The 23,216-nt window shown below is 45.3% G+C and overlaps 1 protein-coding gene across 2 annotated transcripts in view; it reads left to right on the top strand.

Annotated features, from left to right (window-relative positions):
* The first annotated feature begins 1,380 nt into the window (after positions 1-1,380).
* CNNM3 (cyclin and CBS domain divalent metal cation transport mediator 3) overlaps positions 1,381-23,216 on the top strand; it is a 120,009-nt gene continuing 98,173 nt past the window's right edge. For both annotated transcript variants that reach the window (XM_030201664.1, XM_030201663.1), the window contains exon 1: positions 1,381-2,749. In XM_030201664.1, coding sequence (XP_030057524.1) covers positions 1,384-2,749 — 1,366 coding nt within the window. In that variant the 5' untranslated portion in view covers positions 1,381-1,383. The remainder of the gene's footprint in view (positions 2,750-23,216) is intronic.

Genomic DNA, 23,216 nt, shown 5'->3' with positions numbered 1-23,216 from the left:
CTATGCAGTGGTAAGCGCTACCGCATGCTTAACACATGCTAAAAGGCACTACTGTGGGATGTACTCAGGTGTCCCATGGTAGTTCTGGGATCGGCACACGCTACCCATGCACTGAAAAATAGGTTTTATTTTTTAGCTTAGGGGTGTGTTTGGAAGTGAATAGTAGGCATTCCCTCCACTAATGATAGTGCAGGTAAATTGCTGCACGCTGCCCGATTAGCACGGGGTTAGCGTATAAGCCCTTACCAGTAGTAAACGGGTGGCAGTAAAGGCTCATGCACTAATTGGGAAATAGAAATTATGACCATTTTACAGCTGCTTTAAAAGTGGCCTCGGCATGGGGGAAAGCCCTGTGCTACTGATACCACAGGCCACTTTTTAGTGCAGTTTTGTCAAAGAGCCAGGTAGTAAATGAAAAGAAATCCCTCTTCTTTTTTAACACCTGATAGTAATCTGTGCTCTCTCTCTCTGTTCTTTGTGCTATCTTACACTTTTTTTTAATATGACAAACCTAAAAAAGATATGTACACGAGTTTACTACTACTACTATTTAACATTTCTAGAGTGCTACAAAGTGTACGCAGCGCGCTGTACAAACACAGAAGAAAGACAGTCCCTGCTCAAAGAGCTTACAATCTAATAGACAAAAAGTAAAGCATTTAAATTTAAAATATTTAAGCAGTCAAGCACAAGAGAACAGTCACAGAAGGACTGAAGAGTTTACAAAAGCCCACGGTGAAGTTTCGTCACCCCCCCCCCCCCCCCCCTCCCCTGGTCAGACCTGAAGGATCATTGCAGTGGATCTGAGCTTTGAGTTTATACAACCACTGGTAATAAATAGAAATAAAACAAAACAGGAAAGAACATACAATGATAACCTTTTTTATTGGACTAACTTAATACATTTTTTTTTACCTTCGAAAGCTAATAAAAATGTATTTAGCCCAATAAAAAAGGTATCATCTTATTTTCTTTTCTCTATTTTGTTTTATTTCAATTTATTACCTTTAAAAGTGGACTAATACAGCTACCCCATCACTTTACAACCACTAGAAATGTTTTTTTTTTTAACTGCCAGAGGCAATAACATCCGAGGTGTATGTACGGTGAGAACCTCACTGCCGTCCCTTAAATCGCTTCTAAATCCACAGTCTCGGGGTGGGAGTCGCTGATTCTTTAAATCCAGATTCTAATTCAAACCCTCCCCACTCCTTGTTTACAACGGAGCGCAGCCTACCCCTTTACCTTTACATTGTAATCCCGCCCACCCTGCATCCCCGATTGGCTGAACTGGCCTACGGCGGCCCGGGCATTGGCCAGGATCACCGCCCTTCGGGGCGGGGGTGGGGCTGCGAAGCTGCGCGGGGTCTGCCCCGTTGTAATATGGCGGCGCTGGGGCTGCTGAGTGGACCGATGTTGCCGCAGCTCCAGGGCACACTTTTTCTGTTACTACTTGTTCCGCAGAGGACTCGAGCCAGTACTGAGTCCACGCCTGAGGAAGAGTTGCCGCGCCTGCTAGGTGTACGCTTGGAGGAGCCCGGTGGTCCTGGGGCTTCCATGAGCGGTGGCGAGATCCGCGCGTTTCCTGGAGCTACCTTCCGCCTGCGGCTGTACGGTAACGGGCTAAGCAACGTCTCGAGGCCCTGGCTGGGCTTCGCGCCGGCAGGGGCCCCCTGCGGCGGTCAACCGCGCTCGGGCGCCCCCCTCTGGCTGCAGGACGAGGTGGTGCTGGCTGGTCCGCACTCGGTGCTGGTGACGGTGCGGGTGCGCGATAGCAGCGGTGGTGAGGACCGACTGTACCGGCTCTGCAGCCGGATGGGCCCCGGTGAACGCTGGGAGCCATATGACGGGGGCGACATGGTGCTGCGGGTACTGGGTGAGACTAGGCAGGCTTGGCTTGCTCCTTGGTTGCTGGGGGTGTTGGTGGCCCTGTTGGTGGTTGTTTCAGCCCTGCTGCGGGGGCTGCAGCTCTCCACCCTCTGGCTGGACCCCCTAGAGCTGTGTGTGCTGCAAGATTGTGGTACCCAGGCTGAGCGTGCTGCTGCCAAGCAGCTGGCACCTATCCGGCGATGTGGTACCTTGGTCCTTTGTACATTCCTCCTATTAGCATCTGTGGCTAACGCGGCGGTGGCAGTACTTTTCTACCTTGCCCTGGAGATGGTGGCCCCAGCCATCTTTATCACTGCTGGCCTGGTGTTCCTGGTGGCAGAAGTGCTGCCCTATGCCCTTAGCTCCCGCTGGGGTTTTGTTTTGGCACCTCGCATGGTTTGGGCCACTCAGTTCTTCATGGTTCTCACATTTCTGCTCTCCTTCCCGCTCAGTAAGCTGCTGGCCTTGGTGTTTGGCCATGATATCAGCACCTGTTACATCCGGGAGAAGGTGGTAGACATGGTTCGCTGCAGTGATCCCTACAATGAGTTTGTGAAGGAGGAGTTCAGTAAGGGGGCATTGCGGACCAAAACTGTGGAGGACATACTGACCCCCATCAAGGACTGCTTCATGCTGAGCTCCAGTGCTACGCTGGACTTCAACAGAATGTCTGAGATCATGCAGAGTGGCTACACCCGCATCCCTGTTTACGAAGATGAGCGCTCCAACATTGTGGATATTCTTTATGTAAAAGACCTGGCAATGGTTGATCCAGATGACTGCACCCCACTTAGTACCATCACCAAGTTCTACAACCACCCACTTCACTTTGTCTTCAATGACACCAAGCTGGATGCAGTGCTGGAGGAGTTCAAGCGAGGTAATTCTTTTTCCTCATTAGGAAGAGCAGCTTAGATTGCTAGCCTCATCTTTAGGTCAGAGAGCAAAGGGATTAACTATGATGCCAATGTAAATGATCTTTGTCTCTAACATTCACTTGGCAGTGTATTTATTTGAAGTGCTGTATCAGGTGCCAGCATGGCTTTCTTCTTAGTACTGATTTGGGGTAGGTAGTATTAGGGGATGTTATGTCACTGGGGTAGACACAGAAACATACAAAAATGTAGGCAGATAAAAGACCATATGGTCTATTCACCAGTCTTCCCATCCATGATGCCTGCTCTCCCTATCACTCCCTTAGAGACATTACACACTTGTTCTAAGCTATTTTGAATTCAGATACTGTTTCCTTCTCCACCACTTCCACAGGGAGGCCATTCCGTGAATTCACCTGCCTTTCTTCCAAAGAATACATATTGAGATCTTTGCCCCCCCATAGGTTTTATGATTAAGACCACCAACCATTTTAGTAGCTGCCTTCAGGACCGACTCCATCCTGTTTATATCTTTTGAAGGTGCAGTTTCCAGCATTATACACAATATTCTAAATGAGGTCCCACAAGAGCCTTATACACTGGCATCATCACCTCCTTTTTCCTACTAGCCATTCCTCTCCATATTTTTTTTAAAATTTTTGTTACATTTGTACCCCGCGCTTTCCCACTCATAGCAGGTTCAATGCGGCTTACATATTATATATACAGGTACTTATTTGTACCTGGGGCAATGGAGGGTTAAGTGACCTGCCCAGAGTCACAAAGAGCTGCCTGTGCCTGCAGTGGGAATCGAACCCAGTTCCCCAGGACCAAAGTCCACCACGCTAACCACTAAGCCACTCCTCCACTCCTAACTTTTGCTGTTGCCTTTTCTACCTGTTTAGCCACCTTAAGATCATCACGTATGATCACACCCGGCTACTTTTATACAAAAGCGCTTCACCCCCTAAACTGTATCGTTCCCTCAGGTTTTTGCAGACCAAATGCACAACCATGCATTTTTTAGCATTAAATCTAAGCTACCAAATTCCAGACCATTCCTCTAGCTTTGCTAAATCCTTCTTCATGTTATCCACACCATTAGGGGTGTCTACCCTATTGCAGATTTTGGTATAATCCACAAAGAGGCAAAGTTTACCAGACAGCCCTTCAGCAATATCGCTTATAAAAATGTTTAAAAGAACCGGCTCAGGAACCGAACCTTGCTTCACATCCTTTTCCTCAGAATGAGCTCTGTTTACCACTATGCTCTGTTGCCTTCTACTCAACCAGTTCCTAATCCAGTCGATCAGTTTAGGGCCCATACTGAAGGCATGATGACCTGTGTCAAAGGCTTTGCTAAAATCTAAATACACCACATTTAGCCCTCGATCCAAAACTCTGATCACCCAGTTATAGAAATTAATCAGATTTGTCTGACAAGATCTGCCTCTAGTGAAACAATGGTGCCTTGGGTCCTGTAATCCATTGGATTCCAAAAACTTTACTATTCTCTGTTTTAAAAGTGTTTCCATTCATTTACTTACCACAGAAGTGAGAGTTACCTGCCTGTAGTTCCCAACCTTTTCCTTCTGCTTTGTGGAGTGGGATCACATCTGCTCTTCTTGGGACGACACCTGACTCTAGAGAAGCATTGAAAGGTCAGCCAGCGGAGCCGCTAGAACTTCCCTAAATTCCTTCAGTACCCTCAGATGTATGTCATCTGGGCCAGTCGCTTTGTCCACCTTTAGTTTAGCCAGCTCCTCAAGAACACAGACCTCTGAAAATTGTTGAGAGACTGCCACCTCCTCCATTCCTATTTGTGTTTGTCTTCTGCAGTCCTGCTCCCGGCCCTTCAGGTGTGAACGCAGAACAGAAATATTTAAGCAATTCCATCTTATCTTTATCAACTTCTACATATTCCTCCCCTTCACATTTGTCTCGCAATGCTACATTTGCACTTCCTCCTAACACTAACATGTGAAAAATGTTGTGTCCGGCCCACCCCTCATCTAATATAATAAAACGCACCCTCAACGTTCTGAGGACAACGTTCTGAAGCCATCTGACGTCACTCCCAGGCTGAAGGGTTCGTGGATTCGTGGTGTGAAGCCTTGAAGCCAGCCAGCCGTCTCTGCCCCGCCCTCGCGTCAAACGTCATGACGTCGAGGGCGGAAAAAAAACCAAACAATTCCGGCAGCGCAGCGTCAGGGAAGGAGGCGGCGCTCCCGACGTCTCTAGCCTTCCCTTCGCTGTGTTCCGCCTTCTTCTGACGTCAAGGATGACGTCAGAAGAAGGCGGAACACAGCGAAGGGAAGGCTAGACGTCGGGAGCGACGCCTCCTTCCCTGACGCTTCGCTGCCGGAACTGCCACGGAGGTAAATTTAAAAAGAAGAAAAAAAAAAAAAGGAAGTTGGGGGGAGAGAAGAGGGTGGCCAGTAAAGTTGAACAATGGGAGCGGGAGGGCAGGGGAGAAACGACAGCATGGATGCGAAGGGGGGGGGGCATGGATGAGAAGGGGGGTGGAGAAGAGGGCGGGCCAGGCTGGGACATGGGAGAGAGAGGAGCATGGATGCGAGGGGGGTCATGGAAGGGAGAGAGTGGACTTGCTGGAAAAGGTTGAATGGAGGCGGCAGGGGACAGAGGAGCATGGATGGGCATGGATTGGGAGGGCAGGGAGAGAGGGTAATTGCTGGAAAGAGATGAATGGAGGGGGCAGGGGACAGAGGAGCATGGATTGGGAGGGCAGGGCTCAGGGAGAGAGGGGAATTGCTGGATAGGGATGAATGGAGGGGACAGATGGGCATGGATGGATATGGATTGCAGGGCAGGGCTCAGGGAGAGAGGGGAATTGCTGGATAGGGATGAATGGAGGGGGCAGGTGACAGAGGAGCATGGATGGGCATGGATTGGGAGGGCAGGGCTCAGGGAGAGGGGAATTGCTGGATAGGGATGAATGGAGGGGACAGATGGGCATGGATGGATATGGATTGCAGGACTCAGGGAGAGAGGGGAATTGCTGGATAGGGATGAATGGAGGGGACAGGAGACAGAGGAGCATGGATGGGCATGGATTGGGAGGGCAGGGCTCAGGGAGAGAGGGGAATTGCTGGAAAAGGATGAATGGAGGGGGCAGGGGACAGATGGGCATGGATTGGGAGGGCAGGGCTCACCCTCTCTCTCTCATATACAATGTCTTTCTGACTCTCACTCTCACACACTCTGTCTCACACTGTATCACATTCACTCTCTATGTGCCACACAGTCACTCACACACTCGCTTGGTCTCATACACTCACTCTCACAGAGAATCTGTGTCTCACACACACTCTCTCTCTCGCCCACACACACACACTCTCTCTCACGCTGTCTCTCACATACACACTTGCATACACTCTCATTCTCACACACACACTCTCTCACAAACACACTCACACCCAGACTCACTCTCTCTCTCACACACACACACTCACACTTTCACTCTGACTCTCAAACAGCCACTCTCACATACACTCTCCCAAACATACACACTCCGAGGAAAACCTTGCTAGCGCCCGTTTCATTTGTGTCAGAAACGGGCCTTTTTTACTAGTTTTACCATATTGGCCACTTTTTCTTCCATTTGCATCTTTGCTCCTGACTGCGCTACCAACTTCTCTTAGCTTTTCCAGATATTGTCGTCTGTCTTCCTCTTTCTGCAATCGCTTGTGGTTTATAAAGGCGATAGGATGTTCCCATCCAGATAGCAGTTCTTTGAGATAATTCCCCATCTGAATAAGGTGGTTATTTATCTATGCATGACATTTTTACCCCAAATTAGCCCGAGAGTGACTCGGTTCAATGTGGCTTTACATAACAAACAACTGAATGATACATATTAAAAATGACAGATTATAAAGTACAATAAATAATGCTATAACATTGGCTTTGTAAAACAAAACATATGTGGTGAATTAACCTGGATGCAACTGTTCCTAAGGGTAGATGGATAGAGAAGATTAAATCATAATTTTGTGAACAAAGAAATGAAGATGAATAAATAAGGGTACAATTAGGGCTAGATAGGATTAGGGAGGAAATAAGTGAAATTAATTGTATGAATGGATAATGTTCAAATAGAATTCTTTGTTTTCTGAAATGCTAAATTGAAGAAAATGAGTTTTTAGTTGGTTTCTGAAGGAGAGTTAATCATCTATGCATTTAATTGTTTTTGGTAGAGAATTCCAAATTTTAGTACCTTGATATGAGAAAATGGCATTGTGAATTGTATTATAGATTACATTCCTACAAATAGGGAAATGCAGAATGAGATATTCTCTGGGTGATGATAACGGCATTATGTGGGGGTAATTCAATGAGATTGTTTATATATGATGGTGCAGAACCATATAGAACTTGGTGAATAAAAACACAGAACTTGAAAGATATTCAATCTTTTATTGGTAACCAGTGTAGGTTATATAAAAGAGTTGCTTTGGCGTAGCAAGGTGATCTACATATGAAGCTTGCATCGGTATTTTGAGCAGAATTTTGAAGTCTAGAACCTTCTCTTTTGAATGAACCCTCGCCACACCTATCTTAATATTAAACCACGCCATCTGGTGATCACTGGATACCAGATGATCACCTACTTCAACAACAGAAACACTCTCCCCATTCATAAGCACTAAGCCCAGTATGGCCCCATCCTGAGTGGGTTCCATTACCAATTGCTGGAACAGTTCCCTTTGTAGAGAATCCAGAATTTCCCTATTTCTAATAGACCCCGCAATAGGGAGACCCGAACCAGAATCTGGTATATTAAAATCACCTATTAGTAGTACTTTCTGTTTCACAGCTATATTTTGAACGTCTTCAGTTAAATCTGTCCATTTTTTGTGTCTGAGAAGGAGGCCTGTATATCACACCAATGCATATGCATTTGCCATTCCCTCTTTCTAGATTGACCCACAGTGCCTCTACCTTAACCTGTAGGTCCTGCAATTGTGTGGCTTTAATTTTTATCGTAGTCCTTTTTTTATAATGACATTTGTATCCCACATTATCCCAAACAGAGTTCGGGTTCAATGTGGCTTACAATCCAATTTAGTACATATTATAGTTATAAATCTTCTGATAAAGGAAAAATGTTAAGTAAGTGTTTTTCTATATATGGCCATATGAAACTTTACAAAAATTAGTTTATACAAAGTTGTATTGTGTAACAGGCATCAAATTATAAGCAGTTATACAGAGTAAAGTTTGAAACAGCATTTTGCATAAAAGTGGTTATTCCTGTCTTCTATTTTGTTGCAGGAACATTTTGAAAAAAAAAAATGTTTATATAATGCCCCTCGCCCTCCCTTTCTTCCTACCCTGTGTTTCCTGAACAGATTATAGCCCAGTGTAACTAAATCCTAGTCATGGTTCTCTGTGAACCATGTCTCTGTGGTGGCCACTAAATCCAAATCGGCCTCTTCCATCACAGCCTCAAGATATAAAACCTTATTTCCCATACTGTTTTCCAGATATTGCCCCTTCTTCCCACCTGGTTTCAGTACATAAGGTGCAACTGAATCTCTGCTGATTTTTCATTCCTGTTTTAAAGATTCACATTTTGAAAATCAAAAGACACTTGGTAAAAGCAGCTGGAAAACCAGAACTGACTGAACGTGCCTCCTGTAGCCTGGAGTGCAGTCATGATCTTTAGTGCCATCATTCTAGTGGTAAAATTGTGGGACAGTGGTAGAAAAAGTGATGTTGATACTGTATGGCAGATTTGTAGAAGTTTCAGTAATGATAGTTTCTCCGAGGACAAGCAGGCTGCTTGTTGTCACATGTGGGTCGGCGTCCACGGCAGCCCAGGAAATGGCAAATTTTTCTACAGCAAAATTTTTAAAATTTTGACAGAGCCTTTTAGCGCGCGAACCGTGTTCATGGCTTTCTGTCTGTTGTGTGAGTGTTCTCGCTCAGTTTTTTTCTTGTTCGCAATGAGGTGAGGAGGTTTTTCCCTGTTCGCTTCGCTGGCCCAGGAAAAGAGAGTTTTGACATTTCTTTTTGTATTTTCTTCTTTTCTTTTCTTATCGTTATTCGTTCTTCTTTAAAAAAAAAAAAAAACAGTATTTTTTGTTTTTTGGCACTTCCTAAGTTTTCTTTTTCGATTTGGCCTTAGGCCGCGCAGTCGGGTTTTTCCCCTTTTGTGCCCTTTACTTTTTTGGCATGATTGCATCATTTAATTTTGCCAAAGCCGTTTTTCCTTCCAAGTCATCGAAGACACCCAGCGGCTTCAAACGTACTCGGTGCAACCGGACCATCTCGGGTACCGATACCCACTCTTGGTGTATCCAGTGCCTTGGGCCCGACCATAGCCCAGCCGCTTGCTGTCTGTCTTTGCATGAAGAAACGGACCCAAGCGTCCCGAGAAGCCCAATGAGAGAAGCTTTTTGGGGCTCGGTCCGGTCCTTCGACATCGACGTCGGGAGCGAAGGTAATGGCTGCGGAACTATCAACTCATGCTGGGAGCAGTAAGGCATCAGGTGGGTCTCCACCTGTTTCGAGGCCTCCTGTTATGCAGGCCCCCATCCCCGGGACAGACCTTCGTCGGACCAGGCCCCGAGGAGACGTGAGGATTCCACATCTTCCTCATCGGTACCGAGGAGTCTCGATGACGGGCATTGAGCGAAGGCGAACAAGCACAGTCTTCGTGCTCCATCGACACACGGTGCCGGGAGCTCCGGGGCGTCAAGGGATTTGGCACCCGAGAAGCGTCGGCGCCGAGAGGATCACTCTCCCTCTATTCAGGAGGTGCCGATGCGTCGGTCTTGCAGCCCGGGACCTGCTCCCGAGCCTCGACAGATTTTGTCACCGGCTCCTTTACTGACCCCGCAGCCTTGTCCGACGGCGGCTCTCAATGAGCGCATCAGGGCCCTGCTTCCAGAGCTTCTGGAAGGGTTGCTGCGCCAGTCTGCTTCAGTGTCGGGGGTGCTTGCGCCTTCTGTACCGTCTGCTGCAGAGGCATCTGGCCCCTTCGCCTGTGGTGAGGTCCCCGACCTCGGTGCCACCTGTGGTATCGGTGTTGGCTGCCACCCAGGTCGACTCCCCTTCGACGTCGGTGGAGGAAGCTTCACCGGAGTTCAGGTGGGCGTCAACTTCTCGGCACCGCCATCGAGGATGCCGTTCCTCGGCATCGAGGCAGGCTCAGTTTCGAACTGCTCTGAGGGGGATGTCTTGCCCGATACGGAAGATGTGCGCTTGTGGGAGGAAGAGGAGGATCCTAGGTACTTTTCTTCTGATGAGTCCTATGGGATCCCTTCTGAACCTTCCCCTCCACTAGAAAGGAGACTTTCTTCACTGGAGAGTCTATCCTTCACCTCCTTTGTCCAGGAAATGGCTGCGGCTATTCCCTTTCCTATGGAGGTTGTGGATGAGCCCAGGGCTGAGATGCTCGAGGTCCTGGACTGTCCTTCTCCGCCTAGAGAGGCTGCAGCAGCTCCTTTGCATAATGTACTGAAGGAAGTCCTTATGCGAAACTGGTCGTTCCCTCTAATCCCGTGATTCTGAAAAAGTCTGAATCCCAATATCTGATCCATGGGGTGGACTCCGCTCTCAAAAGAGCCAAGAGTACTAGGGACTATGTCTCGGCGCCCCCAGGCAGAGAATCTAGAGCCTTGGACTCTTTTGGGAGAAAGGTGTATCAGGCCGCTATGCTTGCTGCCAAAATCCAAACATACCAGCTCTTCACGAGCATCCACTTGCGGAACTTGGTGAGGCAACTGTCTAGCTTGGTTGATGCACTCCTTCTGGAGCAGGCCAAGCCTTTTCGCCAGGTGGTCAGACAGCAGAAGGCATGTCAAAAATTCCTGGCCAGGGGTACGTTCAACATTTTTGATGTAGCATCCAGGATCGCTGCCCAAGGTATAGTGATGCGCAGACTCTGACCTGGATCATTCGGTCCAGCAGCGGATGGCGGATGTTTCTTGCTGGGGGGATAACCTTTTTGGTGAGAAAGTAGAGGATTTAGTTGACCAGCTCAAGAAGCACAATGATGCTATGGATTCTCTTTTCTGCCGGGCGTCTTGTGCTACTACCTCCTCAACTAGGAGGTTTTTGGAGGGAAGAGACGTGCTTCCTATTCCTATGCTAGGCATAGGTACACTCCTGCTTCTCGGCAACTTGTCCAGGCTCAGTCCCAGCGCGCTCGTTCTCGTCAACAGCATACGCCTAAGGCCTCTGCGGCTCCCCAGCAAAAGCAAGGGACGGGCTTTTGACTGGCTCCAGTTCAGCATAGCCTCAGTAAATGTATCCGTACCGGACGACTTGCCGGTTGGGGGAAGGTTAATGTTTTTTCACCACAATACAACAAAGCAGTGGGTAAAAAAACCAGGAGTTCCAGAGTGAAGATGAACCAAACTTTATTAATCAGTATACTGAACTCCTGGTTTTTTACCCACTGCTTTGTTGTATTTTCACCACAGGTATCCTCTTATAACCTCTGACCAGTGGGTTCTTCAAATAGTCCGGTCAGGATAAACCCTCAATCTGGAATCCGAACCTCCAAATTGTCCACCAGGAGCTCATTCTTACAGTTCCCAGCACAAACAGGTACTTGCAGAGGAACTCTCCTCCCTTCTGAAGGTCCAAGCAGTTGAACCCGTTCCACCAGGGGAAGAAGGACTGGGATTCTATTCCAGGTACTTCCTTGTGCAAACGAAAACGGGGGATGCGTCCCATCCTAGACCTAAGGGCTCTGAACAAATTTCGTGTCCAAGAAAAGTTTGGGATGGTTTCCCTAGGCACCCTTCTTCTCATGATTCAGGAAAACGATTGGCTATGCTCTCTGGACTTAAAAGATGCTTACACACACATCGTGATACTTTCAGCTCCCAAGAAGTATCTTCAATTTCGGCTGGGAACAAAGCACTTTCAGTACCGTGTACTTCCTTTTGGCCTGGCATCTGTGCCCAGAGTGTTTACCAAATGCCTAGCTGTAGTCGCAGCGTTGCTACGCAGTCTGGGAGTGCATGTGTTTCCTTATCTTGACGATTGGTTGGTGAAGAGCACCTCGAAGGAGGGTGCTCTGGAGTCCATGCGAATGACTATTCGGATGCTAGATCTACTGGGTTTTGTCATAAATTATCCCAAGTCCCATCTCACCCCAGTTCAAACATTGGAATTTATTGGAACCCTGTTGAACACTCAGACAGCTCAAGCTTATCTTCCTGAGACAAGGGCGGACAACCTTCTGTCCCTGGTGTCCATGGTTCGAGCGTTTCACCAGGTCACGGGTCGGAAGATGTTGAGACTTCTGGGACACATGTCCTCCACAGTTCATGTCATGCCCATGGCACGTCTACATATGAGATCAGCTCAGTGGACCCTTGCTTCCCAGTGGTTTCAAGCTGCGAGGGATCTAGAGGATGTAATCCAACTGTCCACCAGCTTTCGGAATTCTCTTCACTGGTGGAAGATTCGATCCAATTTGACCATGGGATGACCATTCCAAGTTCCTCAGTCACGAAATATGCTGATGACGGATGCATCTCTCCTGGGGTAGGGAGCTCATGTAGAATGGCTCCACACTCAGGGAGCCAGATCCTTTCAGGAAAGAGGTCTGCAGATCAACCTCCTGGAATTAAGAGCGATCTGGAACGCTCTAAAGGCTTTTAGAGATCAGGTGTCCAACCAAGTAATCTTAATTCAGACAGACAGTCAGGTTGCCATGTACTACACCAACAAGCAGGGGGCACCGGATCTCACCCTCTGTGTCAGGAAGCCATCCAGATGTGGCTTTGGGCTTGCCGTCATAGCATGTTTCTCCAAGCCACTTATCTGGCAGGCGTAAACAACAGTCTGACCGACAGGTTGAACAAGATAATGCAACCTCACGAGTGGTCACTGGAAATGGGCTTAGTCCACAAGATCTTCCGAGCACGGGGCACCCCCTCTGTGGATCTTTTTACCACTCAGATCAATCACAAGGTCCCTCAGTTCTGTTCCAGGCTTCAAGCCCATGACAGGCTAGCATCAGATGCCTTTCTCCTACATTGGAGGACAGGCCTTCTGTATGCGTATTCTCCCATACCTCTAGTAGGGAAGACTTTGCTGAAACTCAAGCAAGACTGCGGAACCATGATCCTGATTGCACACTTCTGGCTGCGTCAGATCTGGTTCCCTCTTCTTCTGGAGTTGTCCTCCGAAGAACCGTGGAGATTGGAGTGTTTTCCAACCCTCATCACACAGAACAAGGGGTCACTTCTACATCCCTACCTCCAGTCTCTGGCTCTCATGGCCTGGATGTTGAGAGCTTAGAATTCGCCTCCTTGGGTCTTTCAGAGGGTGTCTCACGAATCTTACTTGCTTCCAGAAAAGATTCCACGAAGAAGTTTTACTTTTTCAAATGGAGGAGGTTTGCCATCTGGTGTGACAGCAAGGCCCTAGATCCTCTTTCTTGTCCTACACAGACCCTGCTTGATTACCTTCTACATTTGTCAGTCTGGTCTCAAGACCAACTCCGTAAGAGTTCACTTTAGTGCGATTAGTGCTTATCATCGCCGTGTAGAGGGTAAGCCTATCTCTGGACAGCCTTTAGTTGTTCGCTTCAGGAGAGGTTTGCTTTTGTCAAAGCCCCCTGTCAAACCTGCACCAGTGTCATGGGATCTCAACATCGTTCTCAACCTGCTGATGAAAGCTCCTTTTGAGCCACTGAATTCCTGCCATCTGAAGTACTTGACCTAGAAGGTCGTTTTCTTGGTGGCTGTTACTTCAGCTCGTAGAGTCAGTGAGCTTCAGGCCTTGGTAGTGCATGCACCTTATATCAAGTTCCATCACAACAGAGTAGTTCTCTGCACGCACCCTAAGTTTCTGCCAAAGGTGGTGTCTGAGTTCCATATGAACCAATCAATTGTCTTGCCAGCATTCTTTCCCCGTCCTCATACTCGCCCTGGCGAAAGCAGTTTGCATACCTTGGACTGCAAGAGAGCATTGGCCTCTTACGTGGAGCGGACAAAGCCCTTTAGACAGTCCGCCCAGTTTGTTTCTTTTGATCCCAACAGGAGGGGAGTCACCATTGGAAAATGCACAATCTTCAGTTGGGTAGCAGATTGCATATCCTTCATTTACGCCCAAGCTGGGCTGACTCTGGAGGGCCATGTCACGGCTCACAATGTTAGAGCTATGGCTGCGTCTGTGGCTCACTTAAAGTCAGCCTCCATTGAGGAGATTTGCAAGGCTGCAATGTGGTAATCAGTCCACACATTCACATCTCTTTACTGCCTCCAGCAGGATACCCAATGCGATAGTCGGTTTGGGCAGTCGGTGCTGCAGAATCTGTTCGGGGTTTAGAATCCAACTCCACCCCCCTAGACCCATTTTTGTTCTGTTCTAGGCTGCACTCTCAGTTAGTTGTTTATGGTTTCAGGTCAATCCGAGGACAGCAGGCTAATTGTTCTCACAAACCCGCCCACCTCCCCTTTGGAGTTGTTTGTTTATTATTTGCTTTTTGATTAAACTGAGCGGGAACGCTCACGCGGCGGGCGTGACGTCGTCCGCGCATGTGCGGTGCACGCAGTTTGCGCGCTATAAGGCTCTGGCAAAATTTGCCGTTTCCTGGGCTGCCGTGGATGCCGACCCACATGTGAAATCAGCCTGCTTTCCTCGGAGAATACCTGCTACAGGTATGTATCTACATGGCAGATGTGGGAGAAGTTGGTAGTAATTTTGATTTATCTCAAAAGCTGAATGGTTAAAGAAAGATCCTGATTTTTTTTATCATGGAATGTATGTAGGTTTTGCTTCTTTTTAATGAGCAAAAAGGAAGGGATGATGTGTGTGAGCTTTCGTGACACAACAGGTCAGTTTTTCTGAAGCAGCATATCTGGGGCTAATAGAGTCTGTGAGTTCAGGAAAGCTATTAGTCTAGTGAAAGAACTGGAATTTCAAGTAGATTCCAGCATTTTTTGGGAGTGATTAAACCAGTCAAACACTACTCACTCTGTGTGTTTGTCACAGAATATATGCTATTACTTTACATTCATATAATGTTGCTAGGTGGGTGTACACAATGCTTGTACAGATACACAATCTAGAAGGTCCCTTCTCCAGGGAGCTTACAGTTTAATGGAGACACACAAACAAGACAAATACTAGTAATCAAACAGAGAAAGTTATAGGCAAATGAAGACCACATGGCCTATCTAGTCTGCCCATCCATTCCATGCCATCTACTCTCCCTATCACTCCCTTAGAGATCCTATATACTTTTCCCAAGCTCTCTTGAATTCATATACTGTTTTTGTCTCTACCACGTCCATTGGGAGGCTGTTCCACAAATTCACTACCCTTTCCTCGAAGAAGTATTTCCTCAGGTTATTTCTAAGTCTGTCCCCTTTCACCTTCATCCTATGCCCCCTTGTTCCAGAGCTTCCTTTCATTTGAAAGAGACTCGCCTCCTGTGCATTTATGCCGCATAGGTATTCAAATGTTTCTATCGTATCTCTCCTCTCCCGCCTTTCTTCCAAAGAATACATATTGAGTTCTTTAAGTCTGTCCCCATATGCTTTATGATGAAGACCACTGACCATTTTAGTAGCTGCCTTCTGGACCGACTCCATCCTGTGTATATCTTTTGAAGGTGCAATCTCCAGCATTATACACACTATTCTAAATGAGGTCCCACAAGAGCCTTATGCACGGGCGTCATCACCTCCTTTTTCCTACTGGCCATTTCCTCTCCCTGTACACCCAAGCATCCTTCTAACTTTTGCTGTCGCCTTTTCTACCTGATCAGCCACCTTAAGATCATCACATACGATCACATCCTGCTACTCTTTCATGCACAAAAGTTCTTCACCCCCTAAACGGTATCGTTCCCTTGGGTTCTTGCAGATCAAATGCACAACCTTCATGTTTAGCATTAAATCTAGGCTGCCACATTCAATACCATTCCTCCAGCTTTACTAAGACCTTCATCATGTTATCCACACCATTAGTGGTGTCAACCGTATTGCAGATTTTGATATCATCTGCAAAGAGGCAAACCTTACCAGATAGCCCTTCAGCAATATCGCTTACAAAAGTGTTAAAAAGAACCAGCCCAAGAACCAAACCTTGCGGCACACCACTGGTAACATCCTTTCCCTCAGAATGAGCTCCATTTACCACTACCCTCTGTTGCCTTTCACTCAATCAGTTCCTAACCCAGTTAGACACTTTAGTGCCCACTTCAAAGACACTCAGTTTATTAATCATTGATGCAGAACCATGTCATAGACTTTGCTAAAATCTAAATACACCACATCGATTCAACTCTCTGGGCACTCAGTTAAAAAAATTAATCAAATTTGTCAGATGAGACCTACCTCGAGTGAAACCATCACTTAATGTATTACAATAAAACATCTTTAATGGGGGAGGATCATGATCAGGAAGAGTCGGGGGTTTTGGATTTCAAATGCCTAACAAAGTAGCATTTAAGAAAAGCTTTAAACGCATACATTTAAGGAGAGAATTCTGCAACAGCGGGACCAAGAATTGATTTGCTGCTTGGGTTTGGCAAACTCCCCGGTGTGCGGTTACATTAAACACAAAAGAAGATAGGAAGAGAAATCATAATATTGTAAACCACTTTGATATTTATAAATTTTGGTATATCAAGTGTGTCAGTAAACATAAAAGTAGTAATAGGGCCAGTAAACAAATTGTAGGTGAGATCCATTTTATTGGCTTGAAACATTTGTGACTGGCTTTTGAGACTTATGCTTTCCATCTAGTTTGTTACAGATGTACAGATAGCGAAAAAACTAAGAAACTACAGGTTGTGCTAGATTTAATCCATTGAAACTCAGTAGAGGGGCTCCTTCAGTAGCCTTGCTGCTTAGAAGAAGGCTCTACGGGCCATGTGTTATATATTCTCCATAGCTTAATCTGCCACCCAGCATACTGTCTGTCTAGCGTAGAGGTTCTCAACCAGCCAGTCGGGTTTTTCTGGATAACCACAGTGAATATGCATGAGAGAGAGATTTGCCCTACAGTGGATGCAGTGCATGTAAATTTATCTTGTGCGTATTCATTGTGAGTATCTTGAAAACCTGCCTAACTAGGTGTGTTTTGAGGACTGGGTTGAGAACCTCTGATTTAGCATGATCCCAAGTTGTTACTTTCCCTCCTCGTGAGTAGTTTTTCTCTCATAATTCTTTTCAGATAACATTGACTCTCCCCTACCTGACCTAGGCTGTCTTCCCTCTTTCCAACTTCGCAGTTATGAGGCTGCTATTCATCTGGGTCTTTGCACTTGTCTCACTTTTTTATTTGTTTTACATTTCAACAACTTTCTTTGTTGGCGCCTTTAGGAGCCAAGTCTCTCAGCAGAGGGCCGTGAAGTGAGGTTGCTGTACTTAAGCCATTATTAATGGGATGTGCTGCATCACACGAAGAGACCACTGTCCAGGTACTGGTGCCTGTTGTGGTGGCTAGGCCTTTCTAGTGGGTCACAGACCTGCTCCCCATTGTAGGCTAGTCCTCTAAAATTCTCCTTTTCGCAGGTTATAGGGAGGCAGTTAATATAGCCATGGAGTGGGGCTCAGTGTACAGAGTAAACATATTGATTTAATTACTGCTTACCAAAGAGAAGGGCTGCACAATATGTAGTAGCCCTTTAAAATCAGAAATAGAAATGTACAAAACTAAAGGTTGACAGCAGCCAGTTATGCCTAATCACTGCGGGCTTTTCTTGTTCAATCCTACACCAGCACCATACATTCTCCTTTAGCTACGATACAACCCACAAGCTTTGTCATCTCAGGAAATTTCTCTCTCTCCATGCCTCTGCCCTATCTAAAGTGGGGTTAAGGAGGCTGTTGGTCCAATCCAAGGAAAACATTTCCTCTGATCCAGAGAACAGACTTATCTTTAGTTTCCTGCAAGCATGTAACTGGTCTGTAATCCATCTATAGGCTTGAGATACTCTGAACATAAAAATCTCCATACTGGGTCAGACCAACGGTCCATCAAGTCTAGTATGGTTCTGATAGTGACCAATTCAGGTCACAAGTACCTGGCAGGAACCAAAGTAGGAAGATTCCATGTTACCAACCCCCAGAGATAAGCAGTGACTTCCCCATGTCTACCTTAACAATATTCTGTTGACCTTTTCTCCAGGAGCTTATCCAAAACTTTTTAAAAGTAGTTAATTAAGTTTTGGAACTTGGTGCCAGAGAATGTGGCAAAAACAATTATGTGCCAAGTGAAGCAATATTTTCTCTTTGTTTTTAATATACCACTGTGTAACTTCATGGCATGTCCCCTAGTTCTGTTTACTTAAAAAAAAAAAAAAACAGTTGATTGTGTTCCACTCTACTCAGGATTTTATAGGCCTCTATCATATCTCTCCTCAGCCATGTCTTCCCCAGATTGAAGAAACCTTTCCACCCAGGAGAGTTGTTCCATCTACATTTATCATTTGGTTCCTTTTTGTTACAGTATCTGTTGAGTGAAGAGGGGCAAATTGTCCCACAGTGCTCCTGGGCTATGAATGATTCCAAACTCTCTCCCCACTTGTATTAAAGAAAATTAAAAAAAAAACAAAACCCTTGTGAGCAACTTTTTTAAAAGCATCCATGCACTAGTTGTATTGAGCTCACTGGAAAATCTAATCCATTACCATTTGACACTAGCAGTAAGAAATCTGTAATGTAGAAACATTAAATCTTTCTTTGCTTATTCTGTGCTCTAACCCCCATTGTATTTCTACTGCATTGTCCTAAAGAGACTTAAATTGTATTTTTTTTTTCATTTTGCAGTGAGATCAGAATCTTAAGACACGGTACCTAAGATACAATGGATTGGATTGATTTGCAAAATCTCTTACTATTGTTTGATTCTCACATGTTTCTAATCCTTGCATTCCAAAGCTAGAAAAAATTGAAATAAAAAAAACTGAGCTTTGGTAGCTCAGCATCCTGCCATGCATTTATTGTGTGACAGATTCTCAGTATTGGGAGTTCCAGATCATGAGTCCGTATTCCCAAGTGCAAGTGAAGTTACTAAGAGGTTACTGCTGTTAAGATGGAAGAAAAACATCCAATATGAAATTTAATTTTAAATTGTAGCTTAGAAATCTCACCAGAGAGATTTGCAACAGTAGTGAAAATGGCAGCTGATAAAAAGTCCTGGGACATGGAAAAACCTATCACTAAAACAGTTTCATTGATCCAGTTGGACTTTTATTTAATTATTTTGGGGGGGACTGTTTAAAAAAAACCAACCCCAAACCAAACAAATATACATTAAGGGGGTCATTTATTAGCAGCTAAGGTGCACTGTCTGCTTATTTATAGTAAATAACTTTCTAAGAATATTGTAGCAGCCTCTAAATATATGGACATAAAGCAGATCACTCAACACACAATAAGGTAGTAAAATGCTTCCTCTGAGCCAAATTCCTTGGCTGTAGCAGGAAAAAAAAGTCTATCAGTCAGCAAATAGCTGAAGTAGTCCAAAATTACAGAACAATTGCTCTCAACGTGAGCTCATTAAGTCAGCATCCATAAATCACTGTAACTGAGTGTTCACATAGTCCCATACATACTTAAAGTAATGAAAGGTCTGCAAACTTTTAAAAGAAAGCTAGTGCATTTTAAATATAAACCAATTAATTACATGGAAGGTACCACTTAAATGGGTGGTGCTGTTCCTGGAAAGGAATAAATGGGCATAAAATGCTTCAATAGAGGATAAAGCCCTTTGTTTTTAGGAGTGTCCATATGACACCTACCAAGTGAGAATAGTTAGCCTAGCCTAAAAGGGGTGTTCAAAGTCAGTATAGACACAAGAAAGGAAGATATGATTATTAAAGAATGAGCCAATGTAAAAATAGAGGGGTCGATATTCAAAGTGATTTTAACCTGCCAGAAATGGCTCCTGGCTGGTTAAATCACCTGTTTGGGGCTAACTTCATTTTCAGCAGCACTTAACTGGTTCATGCCACTGAAAATGAACAGTAGTGCTTAAAACATGCAGTTTTGGAGGTGTTCCAGGGATGGAGTTGGCACTTGATCAGTTAAGTACTGATTTTCAGCACTTAAATGACCAAGGTAACTGAATAAATAAGACCACATAAAAGTCAGTCCTGTCTTTATGCTGTGCCCCATAACCGGTTAAGTGCTGAATATCATACTTAACTGATATGGAAACCTGGAAGTTCAGTTTCGAAGCCCAGACATAGCCTTGCATTGAATTTACCAAACACTATAAAAACAACACATAACTTAACAAACTTCAGGAAATTACTGAAAACACACTTGTTTGAAAAAACTTACAATAAGAATCCTCCTTAGAACTTGATTATTGTATAGCTAAACCAACCACCTACTAATCCCTCTAAACTGATTAGCCATATTACCATATTTTTTCTTCCTTAATTCTTGCATAGTAATATGTTAATTTAGAACAAGCCTCTTACTCTGTTCATAACTATATCTTTTGCAATATAATGTAAGCCACATTGAGCCTGCAAATAGATGGGAAAATGTGAGGTACAAATGTAGCAAATAAATAAATAAATTTCCTGGCATAACGCCAGTGATGGTCAGCAAAATGCTGAGCACTGCCGGCTGAATATCAAGCCCAGAATTTCCATACAACTTTAGAGTTGATATTTGTGAAGGGAAAGATGACTTGAGTACATAAATTTACATACTCAAATTGTAGAAGATATTCCATATTTCCCAGTGTTTCCCATGTCCAGCCCTGGAGTACCCCTTGCCAGTCAGATTTTCAGGATATCCACAGTGAATATGCATGAACTTGATTTGCATACATTGTGTCCATTATATGCAAATCTATTTCATGCGTATTCATTGTGGGTATCCTGAAAACCTGACTGGCAAGGGGTACTCCAGGACTGGACTTGAGAAACACTGATATATTCTTCTGACTGATGCTATTAGACCATTGGTTCCCAAACCTGGTCCTGGAGGCACCCCAGCCAGTCAGGTTTTCAGGATACCCACAATGAATATTCATGAGAGATTTGCATGTAGTGGAGGCAATGCATGCAAGTTTCTCTCATGAGTATTCATTGTGGGTATCCTGAAAACCTGACTGGCTGGGGTGCCTCCAGGACAGGGTTTGGGTCCCAATCTTTTATGAAGTATACTGTTGTTGGAGGCTTTCTTTCCATCGCAAAAAAAATGTTCTAAGTGACATACACACAAATGCTAGTCGTCTAATTAATATAATATATAGCATGAAAAAATTCAGCAATTTATAATCTAATGTACTGTTTACACCAGGGTTTCTCAACCCAGTCCTCAGGAAACCACAAGCCAGTTTGGTTTTCAGGATATCCACAATGAATATCCATGAGAGAGGTTTGCATGCATTTCCTTCACTGTATGCAAATATAGCTCCTGCATATTTATTGTGGATATCTTGAAAACCAAAACTAGCTCAGGGTTCCTTAAGGACTGAATTGAGAAATCCCTGGTCTACTCAATAAAATATAGCAAAAGTTAAATTTAATTATTTCAGATCAGATAGGGTAAAAGTAGCTAAAAAGCTATTCAGAGTAGAGAGTTGCACGGGGACAGAAATCTTACCCATCCCCGCCCGTCCCTGCTGGAATCTTACCCGTCCCCACCCATCCCCACTGGAATCTTACCCATCCCCACCCATCCCCGCAAAAATTTAAACCATCCCAACCCGTCCCCACCCGTCCCCGCAAGAATTTAACCCATCCCCACCCATCCCCGTAAGAATTTAATAGTACATAAAAGAAAGTTCCAGTCAGCTCCCTCAGTCTCTCTCTGGATTTGAGCCACAGCACTGTAGGCAAGAAAGGAACGAAAGTTGGAACTTGGAACACTCTGGTGCGCACATGTAAGATTTGTCTCTGATTCACTGGCAGTGTGTGCTGAGAGGTCGCCACATGCACGCGCCAGTTGGTCAGGTGACATCTGATTCTCGTGCCTGTGTCAGAGCTGAGGTCTGTGCACCAGCCTGGGAGCAAAGAGGATTAATAGTAACATAGTAAGTGACAGCAAATAGACCTGAACGGTCCATCCACTCTGCCCAATAGTCACACTCATGATCAATTCATCATTAAATCAACGAGTGTGATATTATATACTTGATTATGGTCTTTCTTTCGTGTTTCTGGAACAAAGACCACAGAAGTCTATCTGGCCCCATCCTTATGTTCCAACTGCTGGAGTTGCCATTGAAGCCCACTCCAGCCTATTCATGTTCTCATTTGTGGGACACAGACCATAAAAGTCTGTCCAGCACTGTCCTCATGTTCCAGCCACTGAAGTTGCTGTCTAAGCCCTTTCCAGCCCATCCTACACCAGATTGCCATGTATGAGACACAGACCATACAAGTCTGCCAGGTATCAGCTCTAGTTCATCACAGCCAGAGTCGCCATCTAAGTGTCACTTGACATATCCACACACATGCAGCCATTTAAGGTTAGCACGCCTTTTTGAATTCCGTCATCATTTGTGACTCTACCACCTCCTTAATGGAAGACTTTCCACATTTATGCTGTTAAAGCAAGGAAGAAGAGGAGGAGGAGACAGCACTCAAATAAATTGGTATTCGGTAGATGAGAGGCTGGTGCAGGTGCAGCTTACACTTCCACGGGAAGCCCACAGAACTGGTTCCACCCCCGCGGGAACCCCGCAGGAACTGCCTCCGTCCCCGCGGGAACCCCGCAGAACTGCTTCCATCCCCGCGGGAACCCCGCAGGAACTGCTTCCGTCCCCGCGGGAATCCCGCGGGTTCCGCGGGATTCCCGCTGGGACGGAAGCCGTGCAGCTCTCTAATTCAGAGCCACTAGTATTAAGGTTACATCAACAGTGAGAGCCCAGTAAATGTATCAACAGGCTTACAGCATAAAAGGCCTGCTCATATAGTGAGGTCTGAAGGCTATGACCCAGGGGTTCTCAGCCCACTCCTCAGGACACACCAGCTAGTGTGGTTTTCTAGATATCCACAATGAATATGCATGAGATAAATTTGCATGTTCTGCCTCCATTGTATGCAAATCTCTCATGCTTATTTGTAGTGCATATCCTGAAACCCTGACTGGCTGGTGTGTCCCAAGGACTGGGTTGAGAATTTCTGCTATGGTCAAAAGCCTGATAGTTGGATAGGGAATGAACTTCTCTCAGTAACTTGTCCAGCAGGATGGAGCCACAGAAAAAATGCTGCATTAAAGAATTATGTGGATGTCCACTTCCTCAACAGATGGTACCAACAATATTAGTGGGATGTGCTGCACCACTTTAACGAGGGAATTGGTGAAATGTGTTGTGCTAATATGCAGTGTTATCCATAGGTGCATTCCATTTTTTTTTCCTTTTGGTGCTATAAACTCTCTAATGTGTATCAAAATCACAGAGGCCAAGGGTCACACGTATAGCAAAAGTAGCTGTACAGTTAGATCTACTCTAGAGAGAAGATATTTAAGGCTCTTTTTTTTTTTTTTTAAATATTTA

The sequence above is a fragment of the Microcaecilia unicolor genome, chromosome 4 (assembly GCF_901765095.1).
Source record: "Microcaecilia unicolor chromosome 4, aMicUni1.1, whole genome shotgun sequence".
Classification (NCBI taxonomy): domain Eukaryota; kingdom Metazoa; phylum Chordata; class Amphibia; order Gymnophiona; family Siphonopidae; genus Microcaecilia; species Microcaecilia unicolor.
The sequence above is the reverse complement of the archived record's forward strand: the minus strand, read 5'-3'. Positions and strand labels throughout refer to the sequence as shown.